At 38.8% G+C, this 22,030-nt stretch overlaps 1 protein-coding gene and 1 pseudogene across 1 annotated transcript; both read left to right on the top strand.

Moving 5' to 3' along the window:
* Positions 1-9,402: 9,402 nt before the first annotated feature.
* On the top strand, positions 9,403-12,470 carry LOC122327546. The gene is made up of 4 exons (XM_043222991.1): positions 9,403-9,588; positions 9,770-10,078; positions 12,116-12,259; positions 12,345-12,470. The coding sequence occupies exons 1-4, from the start codon at positions 9,423-9,425 to the stop codon at positions 12,359-12,361; spliced, it is 636 nt and encodes a 211-aa protein (XP_043078926.1). The 5' UTR covers positions 9,403-9,422; the 3' UTR covers positions 12,362-12,470.
* A 4,568-nt stretch (positions 12,471-17,038) lies between these two features.
* LOC122327577 lies at positions 17,039-20,780 on the top strand (annotated as a pseudogene).
* Positions 20,781-22,030: the final 1,250 nt, after the last annotated feature.

Below are 22,030 nucleotides of genomic sequence, written 5' to 3'. Positions count from 1 at the left end.
TCCGATTGGTTCTCTCTGCTCTGGTGGGCGTGGCTACTGTCCTCTCTCTCTGGTTTATGACATCAGATCCAGAAGAGCTCAACGAGATCAAACACACGTTCACACAACGGGTACGTGAAAGATGACATTTCTCAACTGTTTTTTAAATTGTGACATCTAATTTTTGGCTTTATGTGTTTGTCTTTTTCAGACAGTATTGGACTCTAAAGCTTTATAGGTTGTTCAGATGTTATTTGTTCTTGTAGTGTTTTTGTCATAATAACTGCTTGAGTATTGCACTCTCTCTTCATCACAGGGCCTTATTGTTTGTATTTCCTTCAGATTCATAAAACAGATGACTAAAGAGACACAGATCTCTCTTTAATACTGGTGTTCATTTGTCTTCTGTATTTTGTCTTTATCAATAAAGAGCTTCAAGAATTTTTGCATGTTTTGCTATGTTTATTATGCTGAGAACAATAACACCAAATGTGCATTTTGTGGTGAATTATCTGGTTTCTCCAGAAGAAAAGTAAAGTCATGTTTTAACTAGAAGAGTTTTTACCGTTTTTATATAGCCTATAATTATATGTTGTAGACTGTTCTTCTGTGCTTGTAATCTTTGTTGCATGCGCAGTAATAGTTGTTGTTGTAAAACTGACTTCAGTAGCTAAGCTAGAAGTACTTATAGTAAGATTTTAGTAATAAATAAAAAGCAAACTGGTTTTGCTGAGAGGTAGAGTGTCAGTCAGTGGTAGAATAAAAAACTAAGCAGTAATGATTTAATTGCCTGTTTTCAGCTTGCCATCTTCACAGTCATCAGCCCTGCACCTGAACTTCTCCTTTAGGAGAAGGCAATTCCAGACAGAAGGGTTACTCGTATACATCGATGACATTCAATGACATTCAGCGACGAGACACAAATTTGAATCTTCAGTTTTAGGGTTGGTTTGAGAGTGAAACTAAAACCTGTTATGGTTTGTCACTTTATCTGTAGATGTATCTAGCTGGATCAGTAGACAGAAGCAGCTTCATCTGGATGTTACTGGTTGGAGTTTTCCAATTTTTTTGCTGTTGTTGATGTTTTAATTAAGAACCTCCATAAGTGTCAGACAGTTACAGGAGATTCCAGACAAGCACTCTCCGGATCTCATGGCCACATGAAATGGCTTCTTTAAGATATATTTAAGATCTCCAGTCTGTGAGAAATTTACGGGCCCTTGTGAAAATAACACTATCGAACAGATCAGGATGTTGTGGCTGACTGGAGCTGATGTAAAACACATCAAACCTATTAAAGATGATTGACTGACTTCACTACAGATTATTGATCTGTTATTTTATTACTGAACCAGTTCTGAAGAGATTGTCCTGACTTCTTTGTGGATTGAAACCATTGAAGATGTTTGATAGATTCAGCACAACCCGGCATATGGGATATAATTCCACAAGGGACTGTAGTTTCAGGTTTTCAAACATGGATGGCGACACAGAGGCAAAACCGGTTTATGAATTAAGATATATCCTGTGATGTTTTTTGGGGGTTTTTTGCCTTGCAAACATAAGTGTGTCTGGTTTGATCTGCCAGTGGGTATTATTAGTTTTGTTGATAAAAGTTCTGTGTTCTACACTGTATTTTGTATCTTGAATTGAATTCAAGCATTTGATGTCACATTTCTGCTAAAGTAAAAGTAAAATACGCATAGTTCTTTTTTAAACTACGCATTTAAAAGCAAAGGAAAGCGAAGAAAAAGAGGGAAAACTCTAATGAATTAAAAGCAAACCGCAGCTTGTTGCCGAATTGCAACAAATATATAGCTACTAACCGATAGCTACTACTAAGTACCTAAATAATCTGTATTATGACACTTTAAAATAAAGTGTTACCCACTCTTCTGATTTTAGTTTTCATACAGGCCCAGAATTCATTTGAAAATGTAAGATCAGCAAAAGCTAGCAGATTTTTGTGATGATAAACGAGACAGACGTGTGAGAGGAAACCAACTGATCTTGAGGGAGGATTCAGCAGATAAATATCTCACTTCGGTCCTGAGTGTTTTCAGACATTTCAAGCTTTTTAGCGAAATAATGAAAACGTTTCTGAACTTAGTGTTCTTCTGTTTGTGTTTGTGGCGTCTGGAGGCCGGTGAGTTTGACATGCGTTTTTTTATTCTTTCAGTTGTTCCTGTTCTGGTACCATTGATTTTGCTCAGTTTACTTGAATAAAATAAGGTAAAACAAATGAAAAATCTTTCATTTGTTTACTCACTTGCACTCACAAGTGCAATCACATTTGTAAAATATTAAGATAACTTCATTTGTGTTGGGTCTACATAAATCATTTACGTTGCACTGATTGAGTGTATTTCTAGTTCCCAGCATACTTCAGTAGAATCAATGTTGAAATTAAATGCTATTTAATGTGTTTTTAGTAAAGGGAAAGACCTTTCAAAGTTTGATGTTCAGTTATAGAGTTGATTAGTTGACCTTGTCTTTAGGCTGTGAATGTGCTAACGCCAGGGTTGAGAACATTTTAACTTAATTGTTATGTGTACTGCAGATGTATTGTTTAGCATGTCATCAAGTGTTAGAATGTCTGATATTTTCCCATAAGATAAAAAAACCCCAAATAAACCAGTTGAGTATGTGACTTGTGACAGTCTACATGGTCAGCATTTCTACCCTTTATAACAAACAATCGTGTGTGTGCGCGCGAGACAGCTACTGACAACCTAATCACCTAACAAATGTTATTTTATATTGAATACACTTTTAAATGTTCAAAATAACTTTAAATATTAAAGGATTAAACTCTACCAGGCCTTTCCATCTTCATAAAAATGCAGAAAACTCAACAAAATTCTGTACAAAGACACCAGTCTGTACAGCAACAGAAATAGTCAACAAGATGGAATTATGTTCATGGAACTGTGACGGATGCAGACTCACACAGAAGGTATGTAAAAAGGTTTACAATGTTTATTTCACCGGAAGAGCAAAAGGGATCAAGTCAGTATATAGTAAACAGTTAGAGTCACTGGAATTAATGAGAACGTCCTCAATGTATCCTAAAACAAACTTGTGTAGGAAGTCCCAGAATACCTTGTGCATGAAATCTTGAAAAATTAATGGTGCGTTGACAAGACCATACGGCATAACAAGATACTCATAGTGACTACATTTACATTTACATTTACATTTAGTCATTTAGCAGACGCCTTTATCCAAAGTGACGTACAAATGAGGTAGGCATATAGAAGCAAATTAATATCAGCAAAAGGGCAGTAGTGCATAAGTGCTCTTGAGTGGGGTCTTGTCTTACCTAACGCAGACACAAGGCTTTTTTTTTTTTTTTTTTTTTTTTTTTTTTTTTTTTTTAAACAATAAAAGGATAGGAAGGAGCAGGAGAAGAAGAAGAAGAAGAAGAGAGTGCTATCAATGTTGGGTCAAGTGCAAACGAAAAAGATGAGTTTTGAGTTGGTTTTTGAAGACTGCTAGTGACTCTGCTGCCCTAGTGGTAATGGGCAGATCGTTCCACCAGCGAGGAACAGACCAGGTGAAGGTGCGCAAGAGTGATTTTGCACCTTTTTGTGAAGGCACTGCAAGACGCCTTTCTGCTTGCAGAGCGAGGAACCTGGAGGGAACATATGATTCAATTAATGAGTGTAAGTATGAGGGAGCGGAGCCTGTGATTGTCCTGTAGGCCAGCATCAGGGATTTGAATTTGATGCGGGCATCTATAGGAAGCCAGTGTAAACTAATGAAGAGGGGTGTGACGTGGGCCCTCCTTGGTTCGTTGAAGACCACCCTAGCCGCTGCATTCTGGACCATCTGAAGAGGTCTGGTTGTAGAGGCTGGGAGGCCAGCAAGGAGGGCGTTGCAGTAATCCAGTCTGCTCAGGACTAGTGCCTGGACGAGGATCTGTGTAGCGTGTTCTGATAAGTATGGTCTGATTTTCCTGATGTTGTACAGCACAAACCTACAAGATCGAGCAGTTTTTGAAATGTGCTCAGTGAAAGTTAGCTGGTCGTCAATGATCACTCCAAGGTTCCTAGCTGACCTAGACGAGGATACAGTAGCCGAGCCTAGCTGAAAAGATAGTTTGTGCTGTATGTTGGGATTGGCGGAAAACGAGGAGCTCTGTTTTTGTGAGGTTTAACTGCAGGTGATGATCCTTCATCCAGACTGAGATGTCGTTTAGGCATGCAGAAATACGTGCAGAAACAGTGGGATCGTCTGGTTGAAAGGAGAGATGGAGTTGAGTGTCGTCAGCATAGCAGTGATAAGAGAAGCCAGGCTTCAGAATGACAGAACCCAGTGATGTCATGTAGATGGAAAAAAGCAGTGGCCCAAGTACTGAGCCCTGAGGCACTCCAGTATTGAGGTGATGAGACTCTGAGACATCACCCCTCCATGATACCCTGAAAGACCTACCAGAGAGGTAGGACTCAAACCACCCAAGGGCTGTTCCAGAGACACCCATCTGTCTGAGGGTTGATAGGAGAATGTTATGGTTTACAGTGTCAAAAGCAGCAGACAGGTCCAACAGGATGAGCACTGAAGATTTTGATTGTGCTCTTGACCGTCTCAGTGCCTCAATGACCGATAGAAGTGCAGTTTCTGTGGAGTGGATGATTCAATTAATGAGTGTAAGTATGAGGGAGCGGAGCCTGTGATTGTCCTGTAGGCCAGCATCAGGGATTTGAATTTGATGCGGGCATCTATAGGAAGCTTTCAAAAGCGGTTTTGAAACCTGATTGGTTGCTGTCCAGGAGATTGTTTTGTGAGAGATGGGAGGAGATTTGGTTAAAGACAACACGCTCTAGTGTCTTAGCCATGAATGGGAGGAGAGATACAGGTCTGTAATTTTCAATGAGCTCAGGGTCAAGTGTTGTTTTTTTAAGGAGAGGGGCAACACGAGCCTCCTTAAAAGCTGAGGGAAATGTACCAGTGGAGATAGAGTTGTTGATAATGTGGGTGAGTGCAGGGAGGACGGAGGGAGCGATAGCCTGAAAGATGTTAGTAGGGATGGGATCTAAAGGGCAGGTTGTGGCATTCGTGGCAAGGACGATTTTTGATACCTCCGCTTTCAGAGAGGAGGAAAAAGTGGAGAATGTGTTGGGGTGCTGTGGGTTGATGTGCGTAAGGCGAGGAGCAGCAGGAAATTGATTGCTGATCTTAGTGGTTTTGTTAATGAAAAACAAGCAAAATCATCAGAGGTTAAGGATGACGATGGTGGGGACAGGTGGGCAGAGAAGAGCAGAGAATGTTTTAAAGAGGCTTCGTGAGTCAGAGGAGTTGTTAATCTTTGTTTGGTAATAGTTACGTTTAGCAGTGGAGACATTATTAGAAAATGAGGAGAGAAGAGACTGATAAAACAGAGATCCGATGGATCCTTGGTTTTGCGCCATTTTCTTTCCGCAGCTCTGAGTTTGGAGCGATGTTCGCGGAGAACTTCAGATAACCAGGGGGCAGAGGGAGTTGGCCGGGCAGGTTTGGTTGTTAGAGGACAGAAAGAGTCCAGGCAGGATGTTAGCGTGGAGCAGAGGGTATTGGTAGCAGTGTTAACATCTAGTAAAGAGAACCGGTTAGGAGGAGGGAGTGACAGTGACACTGCAGAGGAAAGACAGGTTGACGAGAGTGTGCGTAAGTGACGGCGAAAAGTGACCAGAGGAGGGTTTGGTGTTATGTTGGAAGAGGTTAGGGTGGTGTTGAATGTAATCAGGAAGTGGTCAGATGTGTGCAGTGGTGTTACCTGGGCATGATGAGTAGAGCAGTTTCGAGTGTAGATGAGGTCCAACTGATTACCTGATTTGTGCGTGGCAGTGGTGGATACACGGCTGAGATCAAAAGACGCCAATAGTAGGGGTCACAGAAGCCATCTTCCACTCATCTCCTTTTCCGATTCTTATCAGATTATATGACCTGTGGAGATCCAACTTGGTAGAGATGGCGCGGCTTTTAGGTGTTCAAGAGCTGCAGGAACTAAAGGGTAACAGGTACCTGAATTTCACAGTGATTTTGTCAAGTGCACGGTAGTCAATACAGGGTCTTAATCCTCCATCTTTCTTGACGACACAAAAAAAGAAGCTTGAAGCAGCAGGGAAAGTTCCAAGGCCTCTTTAACATACTCCACCATGGCCGCACACTCAGGAAGCGATAGAGGGTAAATTCTTCCACAGGGCACTGGCTCACCTGGAATGGGATTGATTGCACAGTCCCATGGCCAGTGTGGCGGTAGTTAAGCCGCTCTCTTGGGGCAAAAAATGTCCTTAAAGCGGGAATATCAACAGACTCTCAATTTAAGTAATATTTAACTGTAGTCTTCAGGGAATCATTAAAGGTAAGTTGGGAAAACATTCAAAATTGGCAATTATTACGCCACTTTAGGACTTCTCCCGTTTTCCAAGAAAGGATTGGATTATGCTGTACCAACCACGGTCTTCTTAACATGATGTCGGCGGTGGAACTCCCCAGAACCAGCATGTTGATTTGCTCCAGGTGTGGTTGTCCTATGGTCAATGACATGTGTCCAACTTATTAAGCCTATTAAGTAGTTTCCCAGTTACCGATCAGACTTAGATCGTATCGATGATCAAGGTTTGTAGTTGAAGCTGGCGGCACAGGGTTCCGGCAATTAAATTTCTTGCTGACCCGGAATCAAGGAGAGCTGTGACTGAAATGGAAATATTGGAGGCAGTAAGCATAACACATGTAGTAAGTGGTTGCATCTTTTGACAGGAACTGTCTATCACACTCACCATGGGATGTGGGGGACGGCTGGAATATAATGCCCTGAAGTACCATAGTACAGACACAGCCCGCAAGTGATTTACCTCTGCCGCTCAGTGGGTGTCATCTTTCCAGGGTTCGGCCTGAATTTCTGGAGGGTTACCTAGCTCTGGCTGACGGAGGGAGGAAGTACTGTGCATAACGCTGTAAGCGGATTGCATTCTAGAAGCACACCTGATTGTAGGTTGAATGAAATGTTCCAATCTGCAAAATTTATCTTGAGCAGCTAGTTGGAGGCATAGTTTATGCTCCAGTTAATGCCCTCTTGTTCCATCTGCTGGCTGCTGCGAGAGTGCTAAATTGTAAAGTGTATTCTTGAATCTATTGGTACCTTGTGTGAGATGATACAACTGTTCGCCTGAGACACTTCTCCATCAGTACGGTCAAATACCTCTCTGAAATGAGTTGTAAATAAATCAGTTGAACTGATGATGGGACCTCCTTGTCCCCACAGCATTTCTGCTCATCAAAGAGCAGATCCTGAAAGTAGAGAAATAATGAATGCTATTTTTGATTGTTCAGTATAACTGAGGTTGCATTTCAAACACGAGGGAGCACTGGAAAAGGAATCCACTGCACTCCTCTGCCAAGCCAGAGTAGGGCACTGGACGGGCCATGAGACTGGATGGAACAGCACCACAGGTGTTGTGGGTGGTGGTGGTTGTCTGAGTGTTAATGGGAGGTGATCTACCAGTTCCTGAAATGGATCGTCGGTGCTCATTCTGGGCTAATGGTGTGGTCCGAGCTTCTGTAATGGATGCAGACTCACACAGCAGGTATGTAAAAATGTTTACAATGTTTATTTGCACCAGAGCAAAAGGGAAATTTGCAGATGAACAGGTCAGTATATAGAAGATAACAGTTCAACCGATTCAACAAGGTGGTGATCAGTTCTTATCTTTTCCGGGATAGAATGATCCGAGGAGTCGAGGGAGATGCAGGAAGCAGATTGGGTGGTGGCAGAACCTGGCAGATCCATGACAAAATGGATTAAAGCTTCATTAAACAAACATCAAGTGATTTTAAAGCTTAACACATGAATAATATAATAATATGATATGACTAATATTGATATATTTTTCTTTTCATACATCATGTTTTCTCTTTGTGCATCTCCAGATTATTAATTTCATATTTAAATCATTAAAAGTATATCAGTGAAGTTTCATTAAATCAACATCAAATGATGTTAAAGATTTAATATAAAATCTTTTCTGCAGGTTATAACTACGAGAATGTCAATAATGTTAACAGCTTGTTGAGGAAAATAGGAACTTCAGCCACTCTGAACTCTGATCTTACTGAAATAAAGGATGGTGAAGAGATTCGTTGGATGTTTGGGATTGAAAACACTTTAATCGCTGAAATCAATGTCACAGCTGACATCCTGACTGTATATGATGAAGTTCTTGATGGAAGATTTAGAGACAGACTGAAGATGGACGATCAAACTGGATCTCTGACCATCACTAACATCACAATTCAACATACCGGAAAATATAAACTGCGGGGTAACCGTGTGGACAAGGCTTTTAGTTTAGCTGTCTACGGTAAGTTAAATATTTTTTAAATTGTTTTATATTTTAATATTAAGAAATCCCTGAACGTTCACAAAAGCAGAAACCATGTGTGATGACTCAGTAAATCTACAAATCTGGAGAAGAGATCATGAAGCAGTGACAGAAACAGATTTAACTGCTCATGACCGAATCCTTTATGAATGAACAGAGACTAAACGAAACTAAAATTAATAATATCAGTCTGAATTTTACAATAATTTGAAATACGCCTCACATTAATTGTGAGGCGTAGTCAAATTTAAAGTATAAAAGACCATTGGTTTCTGTTGTTTGGTCAACGGCTGGTCAGTTACAGTTATAAATCCAGACACCACTTCTGTTATTTTATGATATCATTCATTTCAAAATTAAAGTTTGAACTACGTACTTTGGTAAATAACATCAGTCTGTTGTCTGTTTCTCTTCGTATGTGTGTGTGTTTGTTAATACAGATGAAATATCAGTGATGGAGGGAGATTCAGTCACTCTCAACTCTGGTCTTACTAAGGTAACGGATAATGATGTGATTCAGTGGAAGTCATATGAGACCACTTTAATCGCTGAAATCAATAAACAGACCGACATCATGACTATATATGATGATGTTCTTGATGGGATATTCAGAGACAGACTGAAGATGGACAATCAAACTGGATCTCTGACCATTATGAACACCACAACTCAACAAGCTGGAGGTTACAATCTTTGGATCAACCATATAAATGTGTTCTTCAATCTCAATGTCTATGGTCAGTTAAATATTCATCCCACCTGTTTTAATTTTTCATCACAAAATGCAATGTTAATCAAATATTTTGCTTTTTTGTGACAGTCCTATTGTTTTATTATTTTTTTGAAAATTACTTTTTCGAACTATGTACTTAAGAAGAATGAAAGAGTTTTAAGAGTCGGAATTTATAAACAGACTGTTTGTTTTTTGTGTTTGATTAAACAGAAAAAATATCAGTGATGGAGGGAGATTCAGTCATTCTCAAATCTCGGCAAACTGAAATTTATAATAATCAACGTATTCTGTGGAGGTTTGGAAATAAAAACACTTTAATCGCTGAAATCCGTAAACAGACTGACATCATGACTGTATATTATGATGATGTTCTTGACGGGAGATTCAGAGACAGACTGAAGATGAACGATCAAACTGGATCTCTGACCATCACTAACATCACAATAAAACATACTGGAACTTATGAACAAGAGATCGACTACATAAAAGTGTTCTTCTCTCTCACTGTCTATGGTGAGTTAAATATTTGTCCCACCTGTTTTATTTTTTTTATCACCAGATGCAATATTAATACATAATTTTGCTTTTCGAGACTGTTCTGTTTTTATTATAGAATTATTCATTTGAAATTTCCTTATCTATTTCCAAGAATGTCTGAATTTGTAACAGACTCTCTCTCTGTTTGGTGACACAGAAATAAAATCAGTGATGGAGGGAGATTCAGTCACTCTCAACTCTGGTCGTACAGAAATAAAGGATGGTGATGAGATTCAGTGGAGGTTTGGGAATGAAAATACTATAATCGCTGAAATCAACAAACAGACCGACATCCTGACTGTATATGATGAAGTTCTTGACGGGAGATTCAGAGACAGACTGAAGCTGGACGATCAAACTGGATCTCTGACCATCACAGACACCACAACTCAACACGCTGGAGATTATAAACTGCAGATATTTAAACCAGAACAGTCATTAAAAGATTTCAGAGTTTCTGTTTATGGTGAGTAGAGATCATACTCCAGTCTTGTCACATTATCCTTCAGAAACATTTCTGAAATGCTGATTTGTCGCACAAGAAATATATATTTTAATTGTTATTAATGGTAAAAACGGTTGAGAACATTTTTCTGAATTCTTTGATTAATAGAAATATCCAAAGATCAGCATTTATCTGGAATAAAAGGCTTTGGTAATTTTATACACTATAAAATTAAAAAGTTTACAGTCAGTATAGAAATTATAGATAAATTACAGCGGAAGATATCAAGGTGAAAGGAAGAAAGCTACGGGTGTGTCATCTGGAAGGAGGAAAGTAGATAAGGAGACTTGGTGATGCAATTAAGAAGTTCAGGGTAGTATCCAGAGGAAGAGGTTAGCCAAGAAGAAGTGGGACATGGACAGGACTGAGTAGAATAGATAGGATTACAAAGAGTTACAGCGCAAAGTAAAGAGGGAGGTGTCTAAGATCAAGCAGAAGACATACAATGAGTTGTACACTAGGTTAGACACTAGGGAAAGACAGACTAATCCATACAGGTTTTCACGCAAAGGATCAAGATGGGAAGGATGTGAAGAAAGATAGGGATAGTGAGGAGAGTGTACAGAGGAGCTGGAAGAAGTAGTTTAAAGAGCTGATTAATGAAGAAAAAAGGGAGAAAAGGAGTAGAAGGAGTGAACTTTGTGGAACAGAAAATGGATTAGAAAGAATGAGTCAAGAAGGCTTTGAAGAGGATGAAAAGTATAAAGGCAGTAGATCCTGATGACATTCTGGTGGAGGTCTGGAAGTGTCTGAATTTTTAACTAGTTTGTTCAACAGGGTTATAGACAGTGAAAAGATGCCTGAGGAATGGAGAAGAAGTGTATTAGTGCCGATCTTAAAGAATACGGGCAGAGTTGCAGCAACTATAGGGGGATAAAGTTGATGAGCCATACAGTGAAGCTATGGGAAAGAGCAGTGGAGGCTAGATTAAGGAAGGTAGTGAAAATTTGTGAGCAGCAGTATGGCTTCGTGCCCAGAAAGAACACAACTGATGCAATTCTGAGAATTTTGATCAAGAAGTATAGGGATGGTGAGAGAGAGCTGCACTGTGTGTTTGGACAAAACGCGTGACAGGGTGCCAAGACAAGAGCTGTGGTACTGTTCGAGGAAGTCAGGAGTAGCAGAAGTATGTCAGAGTGATTCAGGACATGTATGAGACGAGCAGGACAGTGGGGAGGTTTGCTGTAGGTCAGACAAAAGGGATCGGCTCTGAGCCCCTTCCTGTTTGCTTTGGTGATGGACTGGTGAAGAAGGTACGGGGTTTAAGTACTTAGGGTCAACAGTCCAGAGTAATGGAGACTGTGGGATAGAGGTACAGAAGCAAGTTGAGGCAGGTGGAGTAAGGTTTCTGGAGTTCTGTGTGATAGGAAAACATCAGCAAGAACCAAAGGAAAGTGCTAAGACTGGACATATGCTGTATGGTTTAGAGACAGTGTCGCTGAGGAAGAGACAGGAGTCAGAGCTGGAGGTAGCAGAGCCGAAGATTGTTGAGGTTTTCCTTTGGGAGTGACAAAGTTGGACAGGATTAGGAAGGAGTACATCAGAGTGATATGTTGGACGTTTCATGGAGCTGCCAGGCAGGAGGCAAAGAGGAGGTATATGGATGTAGTAAATGAGGATATGAAGCTAGTGGGTGCTATCTTGAGGATCAACCATATGGCAAATGTAAACAAAGTAGTGTTATTAATAGTTACCCATCCTCACTAAAATTTCCCCTAAAATGTTGAGAAGGGGCATTTTGGTCCAATTAAGTGGAATTTTTGTCCCAAGTGCCCTTGGCTAGCCTTACACACATCTAAATGCTACTTACGCTTAGCGCAAAAAGCCACTGTCCTCTTAAAAAAACAAGTGCAGAGGACGAATTTACATGGTATTAAATTATATGATATATACCGTCCCCTGTGTAATCTGTGTCCCGGTTTATCCTGTTTTTTAAATATTCTTGATATTAGTGTTTACTGTCTGAGCTAATCTCAGATTGATGTATTTTTTCCTCAGTTTCTGAACACTGCTGTGGTTCTACTGAAGCTGTGATCCGATTGGCCCTCTCTGCACTGGTGGGCGTGGCTACCGTCCTTCTTCTAGTTTATGACATAAGATCCAGAAGAGATAAACAACATCAAACACATATTCACACAACAGGTAATGTACGTGACCGATGATCGCATTTCTCAATTGTTTTGCATTATAAATTGTGACATTTAATTTATATGTTTGTCTTTTTCAGAAAGTATTGAAATCTAAAGCAGAACGTCGTTCTTTATTGGTTCTTCATGTGTGTTTTTTTATTCTTGTAGTGTTTCTGTCATAATGACTGAGTTTGTACTCTTTCTTTCAACATCAAGCTGCATCAGGTGTATTTGATTAGGTTGAAGCTAAACTGTATGGGATTTGTCCCCAGGAACAGGGTTGAAGACCTCTGTTCATTTGTGTAATAATTTATTATTACAGTTGTATTAATAACTGGTTTTATCAGAGAAAAACTGTGAAAATGCAACAGGAAAAACCTGTTAAATGATTAATGGTAAATGTAAAATTTAATGGTAATGTAAAATTTAAAAGGGGAAAACTTAAACTGAAGTTCCCAGGATTCCCTGCATTGCAAGTTTTTTCTTTAAAATCTATGTTTCTGTCTATGTTTTTCTTATCAGTTATGTTTATTAAGGTTGTATGTTACATCTAATGTTTTTAAATGAATATTTATTGCATATTTCAGTTGCTCACCGTGATGGTGTTTAGTGTTTGCGTGAATGACATGAGCTTCTATATACGCTCATGTTTAAAAGCTGCTTGTGATGGGTTTTGGTTCATCGTGTGACTTTCTCATCAAAAATGGTACAAAACAGATTTCAATCCTTCAATAGGTCGGTATATTAACATTACATTAGTTAATGAAATTACGGTATTTAACTGTAAATTTAAATTTTATCGTATTTTGTTACCGTAATTTTTTTATTGTGGAATTACGATATAGCACACAACATCTCACATATAGCTGCTTGATCGGTCACTTTTTGCATAATTTATATGCAAATATGATGAATATGATCTTTTTGAATGAGACGTGAGGGCGTTAAAAGAGCGGATCGTTTTCAACATTTGCAACACGACTTGTTTGTAATGCTTTTATACTGCTTATGGTCAGTTTTTGCAATAAATACCTGTGACTTCACGCATATTTACCAGTGTGTGTGTGTGTTATATTGTTCAGGGGTGGGTAGGTTTAGCGCAGGGTGTGGTATAAATATCAAATATATAATTTTTTCTTTTTCAGTTAATGTTATTGTTTCATGGTTTCAACATCGTGGTCTGATCTGTTAAACAGCTTCTGCTGGACGTTTGTGTGTGAACTGTTTCTTGTTTTCTCTTCTGCTAATACATGTAAATATAAATAACATCAGCAAATACTGATATCTATTTTAATGTTTTACTCTTCTGATATTAGCTTTCATACAGGCCCAGAATACATTTGAAAATGTCTGATCGCAAAAAGCGCGCAGATTTTCGTGATGATAAAGAGACAGACGTGTGAGAGATAAAGTGTAAAGTGTAAAGCTTAATATGTGACAAACATCAGGAATTATATCATTTGAAAAATGTTTTGAATAAAAGTTGGAGATGAAAACTTTTATATATACTTTATATACGTCTTTGGACCACTACAATAAAGTTTTTGTGTTGTATATTAAATATTTTTTTATATATATATATATATATAGAATATATATATATCTCCAGAATATTATCTTAACGTTTAAATCATTAAACGATTTTTTAACGTGATTTAAAGATTACATTTTCGATAAACTCCGCTCTGCAGGTTTGAAGTTAGATAAAGTTACGGAAAACGAAAGTATGTAACAAAGTCGATCAGAAGCCAGAGATCTCATTATGAACTTTTTGACGAAGAAAGCGTCTGTCGTAATTTAGAGATGTTTTCGAGATGGAAATATGTGGTTTTACGAACGTACAAAATGTGGCTTTCTGAAGAAGGGTCGCTTTCAAACATCTCTGCATCTCACACAACACGCGTTCTCACACAGTGAAAAATACATCGCAAAGAGGAAACCGAACTGGTTATTTCTGATGTTAAACAAGGTCTCGGGACTCTCAGCTTTTAAATTCATTTTTAAAGAAAACAGATCTGCATAAACAGACGCCGATCGGGCTGAAGTTCACAGGATTTTGTCCACAGAGTGATGAGAACACACATTTTAACATATTATTTTAATATTTAACGTTCAGTGTTTTACCTCAAGCATCATACAGTCCCATTTTAACATGGATTTCTAAGTATTTTTCGGGCAAGATGGCGGATAGAAACAGCAGTGCATAATATTTGCGTTCTGATCCATCAATCGAGCTCTCTGCGAACGGCCGATTGACACTGCCTCCATTTTCTTACAACTTTAATAATAGCATACTGGCGAAATGCATTTGGTACATCTGTTTTTGCGCTTTTGAAAGTTTCTATTTACAATGTGTTTTTGTCACACAGATTAAGCGCAGGCAATCATAAACGACCAGCGCGTTGGTATTCTGTGACATTCTGGACATTGTGGGATTGCCATGAGCGTAAGTGAGTGACAGCTTTTTAGTGATTGTATGCAAGTGTGACTTTCTCTCTTTCTAGGCTACTAATTACTGATCCCATGCCCCTCTTCACTTGCTGTCTACATACCTTCCTATTATGAGGCTAAATAAATTCATTAATAAAACATGCTGCTGTGGAAAACACCACTTATTTGCACATTTTAAAAAATACTACTTTTATTGTGTCATGAAATGTCATTTTTTTTGGTGCACAAGATCAGAGCCTTTCCATCTTTTATTAGCTATATTTCTTCTTCTTTTCAACAGGGGAGAGCCTCCTCTATAAAGTATATGGATATTTTAACTATTTATTTCAGCTGTTATGGGTACTATTGGTGTTTTCAATGCAAAGCAGTCCGTTCACATGACTCTTTAAATCTCTGAGTTTGTCCGCGGATCAACAACATCATCTACTGGTTCAGTCTGAATCAGCCTGTTATCAGGAGAGATTAGTCCTGTCTGATTTCCCGCGCTCTTCGTTCTCGGTGTTCCAAAAAAAAAGGTCTTTATTTTACATGTATTGATTTTATATTGCGAACACAGAATATGCCTTTTTGGACACATGTCAAGGCTGCCAACTTTTGAGTTTATTGGTATGGAAAGTGTTTTATACCCATTTTAAATGAAAAAAAGATTTCCTTATTTTGAGGAAAGACTGACGATATTGAAACGCAAAGGCAAATGTGAAAACTGCAGAAATGTGTGTCAATTTCATAACTTTGATAGGTCTGTTGTATTTTACTTTCGTTGTAGTAAGTTTGTCTTGATCGAATGTCACGTGACTTTTTCCCGGTTTATTTAGCCTCCTGCTAGTTTTGGCGCGAAACGAATGGCGAGATATGATCTAGTTAAAATTTTGCACTTTCTTTCAAAGATATAGTCCTATTTTATTAGGCTTTGAAGAATATTTCGCTCGGTGCGCCCTCTTGTGGTCTCAGTAGAGAAGCCAGACGCTTTTGATAAACTAACTGAAAAGCTTTTCTAAGTTTAACATTAAAAACTGAAATAAAAGCCTATTTTTATTCACATCTAGTGGCCAAAATGGCCAAAGGGGACTCAAAAATATAATTATTAATAACATTAGTCTTATTATGGCCTCAGATTAATTGAAACAAGTTGAAACCAATGACCTTCGTGAGGAAAACCATTTCTGATTGATCTTTACAGAATATACAGAGATTCAGTTATTAATCCATATATTTCTGTTCTTTTAGGATATTTTTAATTTGAAATGTAAACTTCAAACTACTTTAGTTGATCTTTTTGGTAGATTTCAATCTCCTAAACCGCCTTTTCACCGCCTTTTCTTAATGCGGTTATTAGAATTCTCAAACTTTATGGCGGCAAAATCACCTTCGCGGCGGTTTCGCTAATTTTAGTAAAATAATTTAGCTTACAGCAGTAGTAGCACTAAGTTATAGTTATAGGTAGCTCCAATTTTTTTTGCCACATGTAGATGATGTTTAGTTTAGCGCGTTATCCCAGTCGACGGTTTATCCGGGTTTTAAATCGGTTTAACGGCTACAGGTAAAATATTATAATTAGCATCGTCTTAGCCCATGATATTTTCGGAAAACAACACGCCTTATCTTCTCAAAACTAAATGACCAGGGTAAACTCTGCTCTGGTGGGCGTGGCTGCTGTCATTCTGCGTTATGACATCAGATCCAGAACACGCACAATAAGAAAGATAATGCCATTTCGCTTATAGTTTTTATTTTTATTTATTTATCATATAGGCTATTAATCTGTATTTATTTGCCAAGGCGTTATATAGTGATCTGCGGCTAAAGTATGAAGTTTATAATATGTCGATCTTTATTAGACTGACAATCGAATTAAAAAAAAAACTGATAATATTTCGTTTATTTTCATTTTTACTGCTGATATTTCCTTAACTTGGCGACATTGCATCTGTCCATCCTTTCCTACCCTGAGGTTCGAGTCTGACTTTTTTTATCATTATTATGCAGTGCTTGAGCTATTATGTAGTGAATTATAGTCTTACACTATTAAAACATTATCGTAAGACCATCTTTCATTTCATTTTTTTTTTATTAACAATTAAATTGTTATTTTTATACTACGGCGATTCTTTAAAAATAAAAAAAAACGACGACGATTTTAAATAACATGTTTGCAATTATTCAGTTTGCTTACATAAAATATAGCCATGCACGCCGATCAGTTTACGATCACAAGAAGAATCTCACTATACTTGTTTTTATTTCTACACACTTCCTTGGCGTTCACGTCACTGACTTCCCCGAGGCCCCGCCCTCGGCTCTGACTCCTCACTCGTGGTCTCCTCTGATTGGCTGCGCGTCGGGCCAATGGTTCTCAGCCATCTGTGCAGGAACACAACCGAGCCATATTTCACTGATCTTTAGCCCGAGCGCCATTCATTATCACACCGGGATCTTCTTCTACTTCGGGTCGTTGGACGGTGCCGAGATGCGGGTCGCTGCTGCAGTGTGCTTTCTATCCGCGCTGGCGTTTGTCGCGTATGCAGACGTGTATTTCAAAGAGCAATTTCAGGACGGAGGTAAATGTCGCTTCTTCGGTCGTGCATGACATCAGTTACGTTGTCGCCGCTTTATTGAGATGAAAGTGAAGTGTAAGCTTCTTTTATTTGGGAAACGCTTTTTCATCGACTTTTTGTGAGGTGTCGAGCAACTTTACTTTCGTGCATTTCTGCGAGAAAAGCCTGTTTGTGTCGTTCCGCCAGTGTCGCTTTCACTTACTGTATTTGTGTTTTAACACTTAACGGGTCGTGCTGAAAGTCCACGGTTTGTGAAATTTTGATTAAATGCTCAAGGTTGCTTATGAATTATGACAAACGAGAAATATCTGTTATAAATCAAAGTGTGAGGTTTTGGTTTCAGTTCACTATTATTAGACTATTAAAGTGTTGTTGTGCAAACAAATATGTTCCATATCTTTATTTATTTGCAAAATTTAAATGATTTACGTGTTTTATACTATATATATATATATATATATATATATATATATATATATATATATATATATATATATATATATATATATATATATATTGTGACTTCTCTAGACAAAAATGAGTGGGAAAGTCTTACGACAGAGGTAGAAGTATCTCAAAAAATAGTGCTCTTGTTACTGTAACCTAACATTATTGCTGGATGACAGCGAAAGAACTTTTTCAAATAAGCTGCAAAAAGTAACATTGATCTTATATCTTCGCCGTCTCTCCAGATGGTTGGAAAAGTCGATGGGTGGAATCCAAACACAAATCCGACTACGGCCAGTGGAAACTGACCTCAGGGAAATTCTACGGCGATGCTGAGCTCGATAAAGGTCAGAGGTCACGGCTTCTTTCGCCAGCGCTCAATTGCTCATGCAAATGTATTCATCTTAAAAGAAAATGCAAATGAGAAGTCGGTGTGAGACGGCTTAAAATAATGCTGTGTTTTTTTTCCATTTAAAGGTCTGCAGACGCGAGTCAGGACGCCCGGTTTTACGCTCTATCCAGTCGCTTGATTTCGTTCAGTAATGAGGGTAAACCGCTTGTCGCCCAGTTCACTGTGAAACATGAGCAGAAGATCGACTGCGGTGGTGGAGTGCGAAGATTTTTCCCGCCGACCTGGACCAGAATGATATGCACGGCGAATCGCGCAGTACTACGTCATGTTCGGTAAGTCGTGATCGGTGGAATAAAATGTCGCTTTCTTCCAAGAGAGCCAGCAAAACGTCAACAGCATTGACATCCAAACTCTTAGCGTTTACTTTCACTTTCACTGTTCTTATCATTTTCACTTTGATCTTCCTCTAGGACCCGACATCTGTGGCTACAGCACCAAGAAAGTTCACGTCATTTTCAACTACAAGGGCCAGAACCACTTAATCAAGAAGGACATCAAATGCAAAGTACGTGTTATTACTGTAATTGAAATACCTCAAGATTTAATCGCAGCTGATAACATTTAATTCTTCCGCTCGCACCCATCAGGACGATGAACTCACGCACCTGTATACGCTGATCCTGCGGCCAGACCAGACGTCACGAAGTCAAAATCGACAACGAGAAGGTAGAATCGGTTCTCTGGAGGAAGACTGGGATTTCCTTCCATCAAAAAGATCAAGGATCCCGAGGCCAAGAAGCCAGAGGATTGGGACGACCGGGCGAAAATCGACGATCCCGAAGACACAAAACCTGAGGTGCATTATCAGCTGACAAAGCTGTAGTGTCAGTATTTTTTACAAGCTGTTTTTAGACTTTAATCCAATGTTTTTAACTTTTTTTTTTATATTTAGGATTGGGACAAACCCCGAGAACATTCCCGACCCTGATGCCAAGAAACCAGGCGATTGGGATGAAGACATGGATGGAGAATGGGAACCCGCCATGATCCCAACCCAGAGTACAAGGTACACAACGACAGTCCCCACATAGACGAGCTTGATATTTCAAAATCTACCGAACATGAAGCTATAAGGGGCTTTGAAGTGGTCGGATTGGTCTGGTTTGAAGGTTTTAGACTTAAGACCACTTAAGAGTAGTCTGTTCTGCAGGGTGGGCTTCAAGAAGAAGGTTTTGGTTTGGGTTAATGTTGTCATCCCATTGTAGGATATGTTCTTATGTAGAAGATCCTGATATTTCAAGATCTACCAAACCTAAAGCTCTTCAAAGTGGTCAGATTGGTCTAGTTTGACGGTTTTAGACTTTAGACCACTTTAGATTAGTCTTTTCTGCAGATTAAGCTGCCAGAAGAGGCTTACAGGTTTAAAACCAAGTAGGTTTGGAGTTTTCTAGAATTTTTGAGAGTGATTACCGTTAAAATGTCATAATCGGAGATGTTTTCACATAGAAGATCCGAATATTGTATGATCAACCAAACATAAAGCGGTCAATTTGATCGTTTAAGCACTTGGGAGACTAGTAAAAAGCACTTTAGGTTGGCTTAGACTTTCCAAGAAGTCTCTTAGCACGATTTATTCACAATATTGTGTCTTTTATAGCGTTCAGGTTGTTTCACATTTCTACTGTGTTTTCAAGACCCAATTGATCTTCTCAATCAGAGTGATACTGCATTTATGCAGGAACCAGTTTTACCAACCGGCTAACAAAGCTATGTTTATGTAGGGTGAGTGGAAACCAAAACAGATCGATAACCCCAACTACAAAGGCACCTGGATTCACCCCGAAATCGACAACCCTGAATACACTCCAGACGACTCCATTTACAAATTTGAGAACATCGGCATTCTAGGACTGGATCTTTGGCAGGTATGGTTTAGATTGGCATACCGTTAAACCAGCATTGTAATTAAAGGTCACTTGTAGGTTTTAAACCATTTTGGTTTGGTTATCTCTGGTAACATTGACCAGTCCATAATTTTCTTATTTTATTGCAACCATTTTGTGGTTAAATGCAAGATTACAAAATGATTTTATCCATTGCTTTGGTGATCTTATCACCTTTCTACAGGTAAAAACTGGAACGATCTTTGATAACTTCCTGATCACCGATGATGTTGAGGAGGCTGAAAAATTTGGTACAGAAACGGGGTGCAACAAAGGTAATTATGTCTTCTGACAACGCATACAATTTAAAAACTTGAAGTAATTTTCCATAAATACTGATGGCATGAATTTATTTTAATGTATCAGGGACCAGAAAAGAAAATGAAGGACCTGCAGGAAGAGGAAGAACGGAAGAAGCGTGAAGAGGAGGAAAAGAGCAAGAAGGATGACGATAATGAGGACGAGGACGGTGAAGATGAGGATGAGCCAGAAGAGGATGAGCACACAGAAGAACCTCCTGAGGAGGAAGAGGAGGATGAGGACGATACGCTCCCTAAAGACGAAGTTGTGAAGAGTAGTTTCCTTCTGAATGAGCAGATCTGATGTGTTTCTGATGTCTTTTTCTTTATATATGTGGTGTGAATTTTTGGCCCTGCCCTTTTCTAGAAACATGTCGCATCTTGTAACTCTGATTTCTTTTGGTTTTGCTGCTAGAAGCCCCCACCCACCCAACACATTTATAGTACGACCTGATAACTTTAGATTAATTAATGTTTGGTTTCTGTTCTGTCTCGAAAGGCAAGAAGGTGAAATTCTAATGTATCATTTGTTGGATTTGCACTTTCTTTTTAAAATAAATGATTTATTTTTAAATGCTGGCTCGTATTTTGTGGGTATTAAATTGTCCTAATTTGTTTTTATAATATATTCTGGTTTTAAAGTTTTAGTGATTTTTTTTTTTTTTTTTTTTGTGTTTGTCATTTAAAGTTCATTAGTTTTTTTTTTTTTTTTGTGTGTGTTTTTTTTTTCCAGTTATAGCTATTTTAATACTATAAGATAAATCAGAATTTGGTTTCAGAAGTTTTGTTTTAATTTGTTTAAAAATGTCATGGTTTTTTGTATTGGTTAACTATAATATATTTAATTAAATGGTTAAATAAGTTTCAAATATATTAATAGTATATTTTTTTAATAGTTTATATTTAATTGTCATGTAAGAATTTTTAGGGCTCAATTTGTTGCGGTAGTGACAAGAAACAGGCCCCTTTTAGCTAAAATATAATTAGGTCTTATCAGAAAATGTTACTTTTTCATGCCAATACCAAGTTATTTGAAGGAAGTAAATGATAGAACCAAAAAAGCCCATTGTTATGTCCAATATGCATTATATCTTGATTCACAATCAACAATGTGGCTCTAGTCAATTAAATAAAGCCTATTGTTGAAAACGCATGTTTGTCACTGACGGACTTTGAAGGAAGTTCTGAGGAAAGCTCTAGAAAACCTGTGCTGCTTCGGTGTTTTATCTCAAATAATACCAGTCAGACGTTCATAAGACTCTTAGGGTCACTATACGTCCGTAGGTCCACGTCTCCATGTGTCTTGTCCAATTCAGCAAGTAGATGGCGTCTTCCCTGTAACACAGGCGCCTCATCCCTCCTGAAGATAGCTGAGTCACACTCCACGCGCGCTCATCGAAGGCACTTCGTGTATTTCGTGGGGTCTCGCGCTCGAACAACAATGCTGACGATCACCTGAAGACCTCCAGCAGCAGACGTTCAAAGTGCAGATAGACGAGGAGCTGACGGTGAGTGTGCGCGTCTGCGCCCGCGTAAACATGCCAGCGAGCGGGCATGACGCGCTGGGAAACGCCGCGGCCTCCGGCGGCTGCCGCGCGCGCGGCGCTCGCTGTCATTGTACAATATTACATTATAGCAGGTGACGTCACGGAGCCGCACGTTCTAACGGCTGCTAATTTGAAAATAACGGTCGCTTTGTTCACTTTAACGGTCTGTTTACACTCTCGCCTTGTGGCA

The sequence above is a fragment of the Puntigrus tetrazona genome, chromosome 22 (assembly GCF_018831695.1).
Source record: "Puntigrus tetrazona isolate hp1 chromosome 22, ASM1883169v1, whole genome shotgun sequence".
Lineage (NCBI taxonomy): Eukaryota > Metazoa > Chordata > Actinopteri > Cypriniformes > Cyprinidae > Puntigrus > Puntigrus tetrazona.
The sequence above is the reverse complement of the archived record's forward strand: the minus strand, read 5'-3'. Positions and strand labels throughout refer to the sequence as shown.

Bases quoted from the DNA above. Each gene is read 5' to 3' on its own strand.
- LOC122327546 (XM_043222991.1), top strand. From the start codon at position 9,423: ATGACTGTATATTATGATGATGTTCTTGACGGGAGATTCAGAGACAGA. The intron at 9,589-9,769 runs GTGAGTTAAATA...TTGGTGACACAG, and splicing joins CTTCTCTCTCACTGTCTATG to AAATAAAATCAGTGATGGAG. The intron at 10,079-12,115 runs GTGAGTAGAGAT...TTTTTTCCTCAG, and splicing joins TTTCAGAGTTTCTGTTTATG to TTTCTGAACACTGCTGTGGT.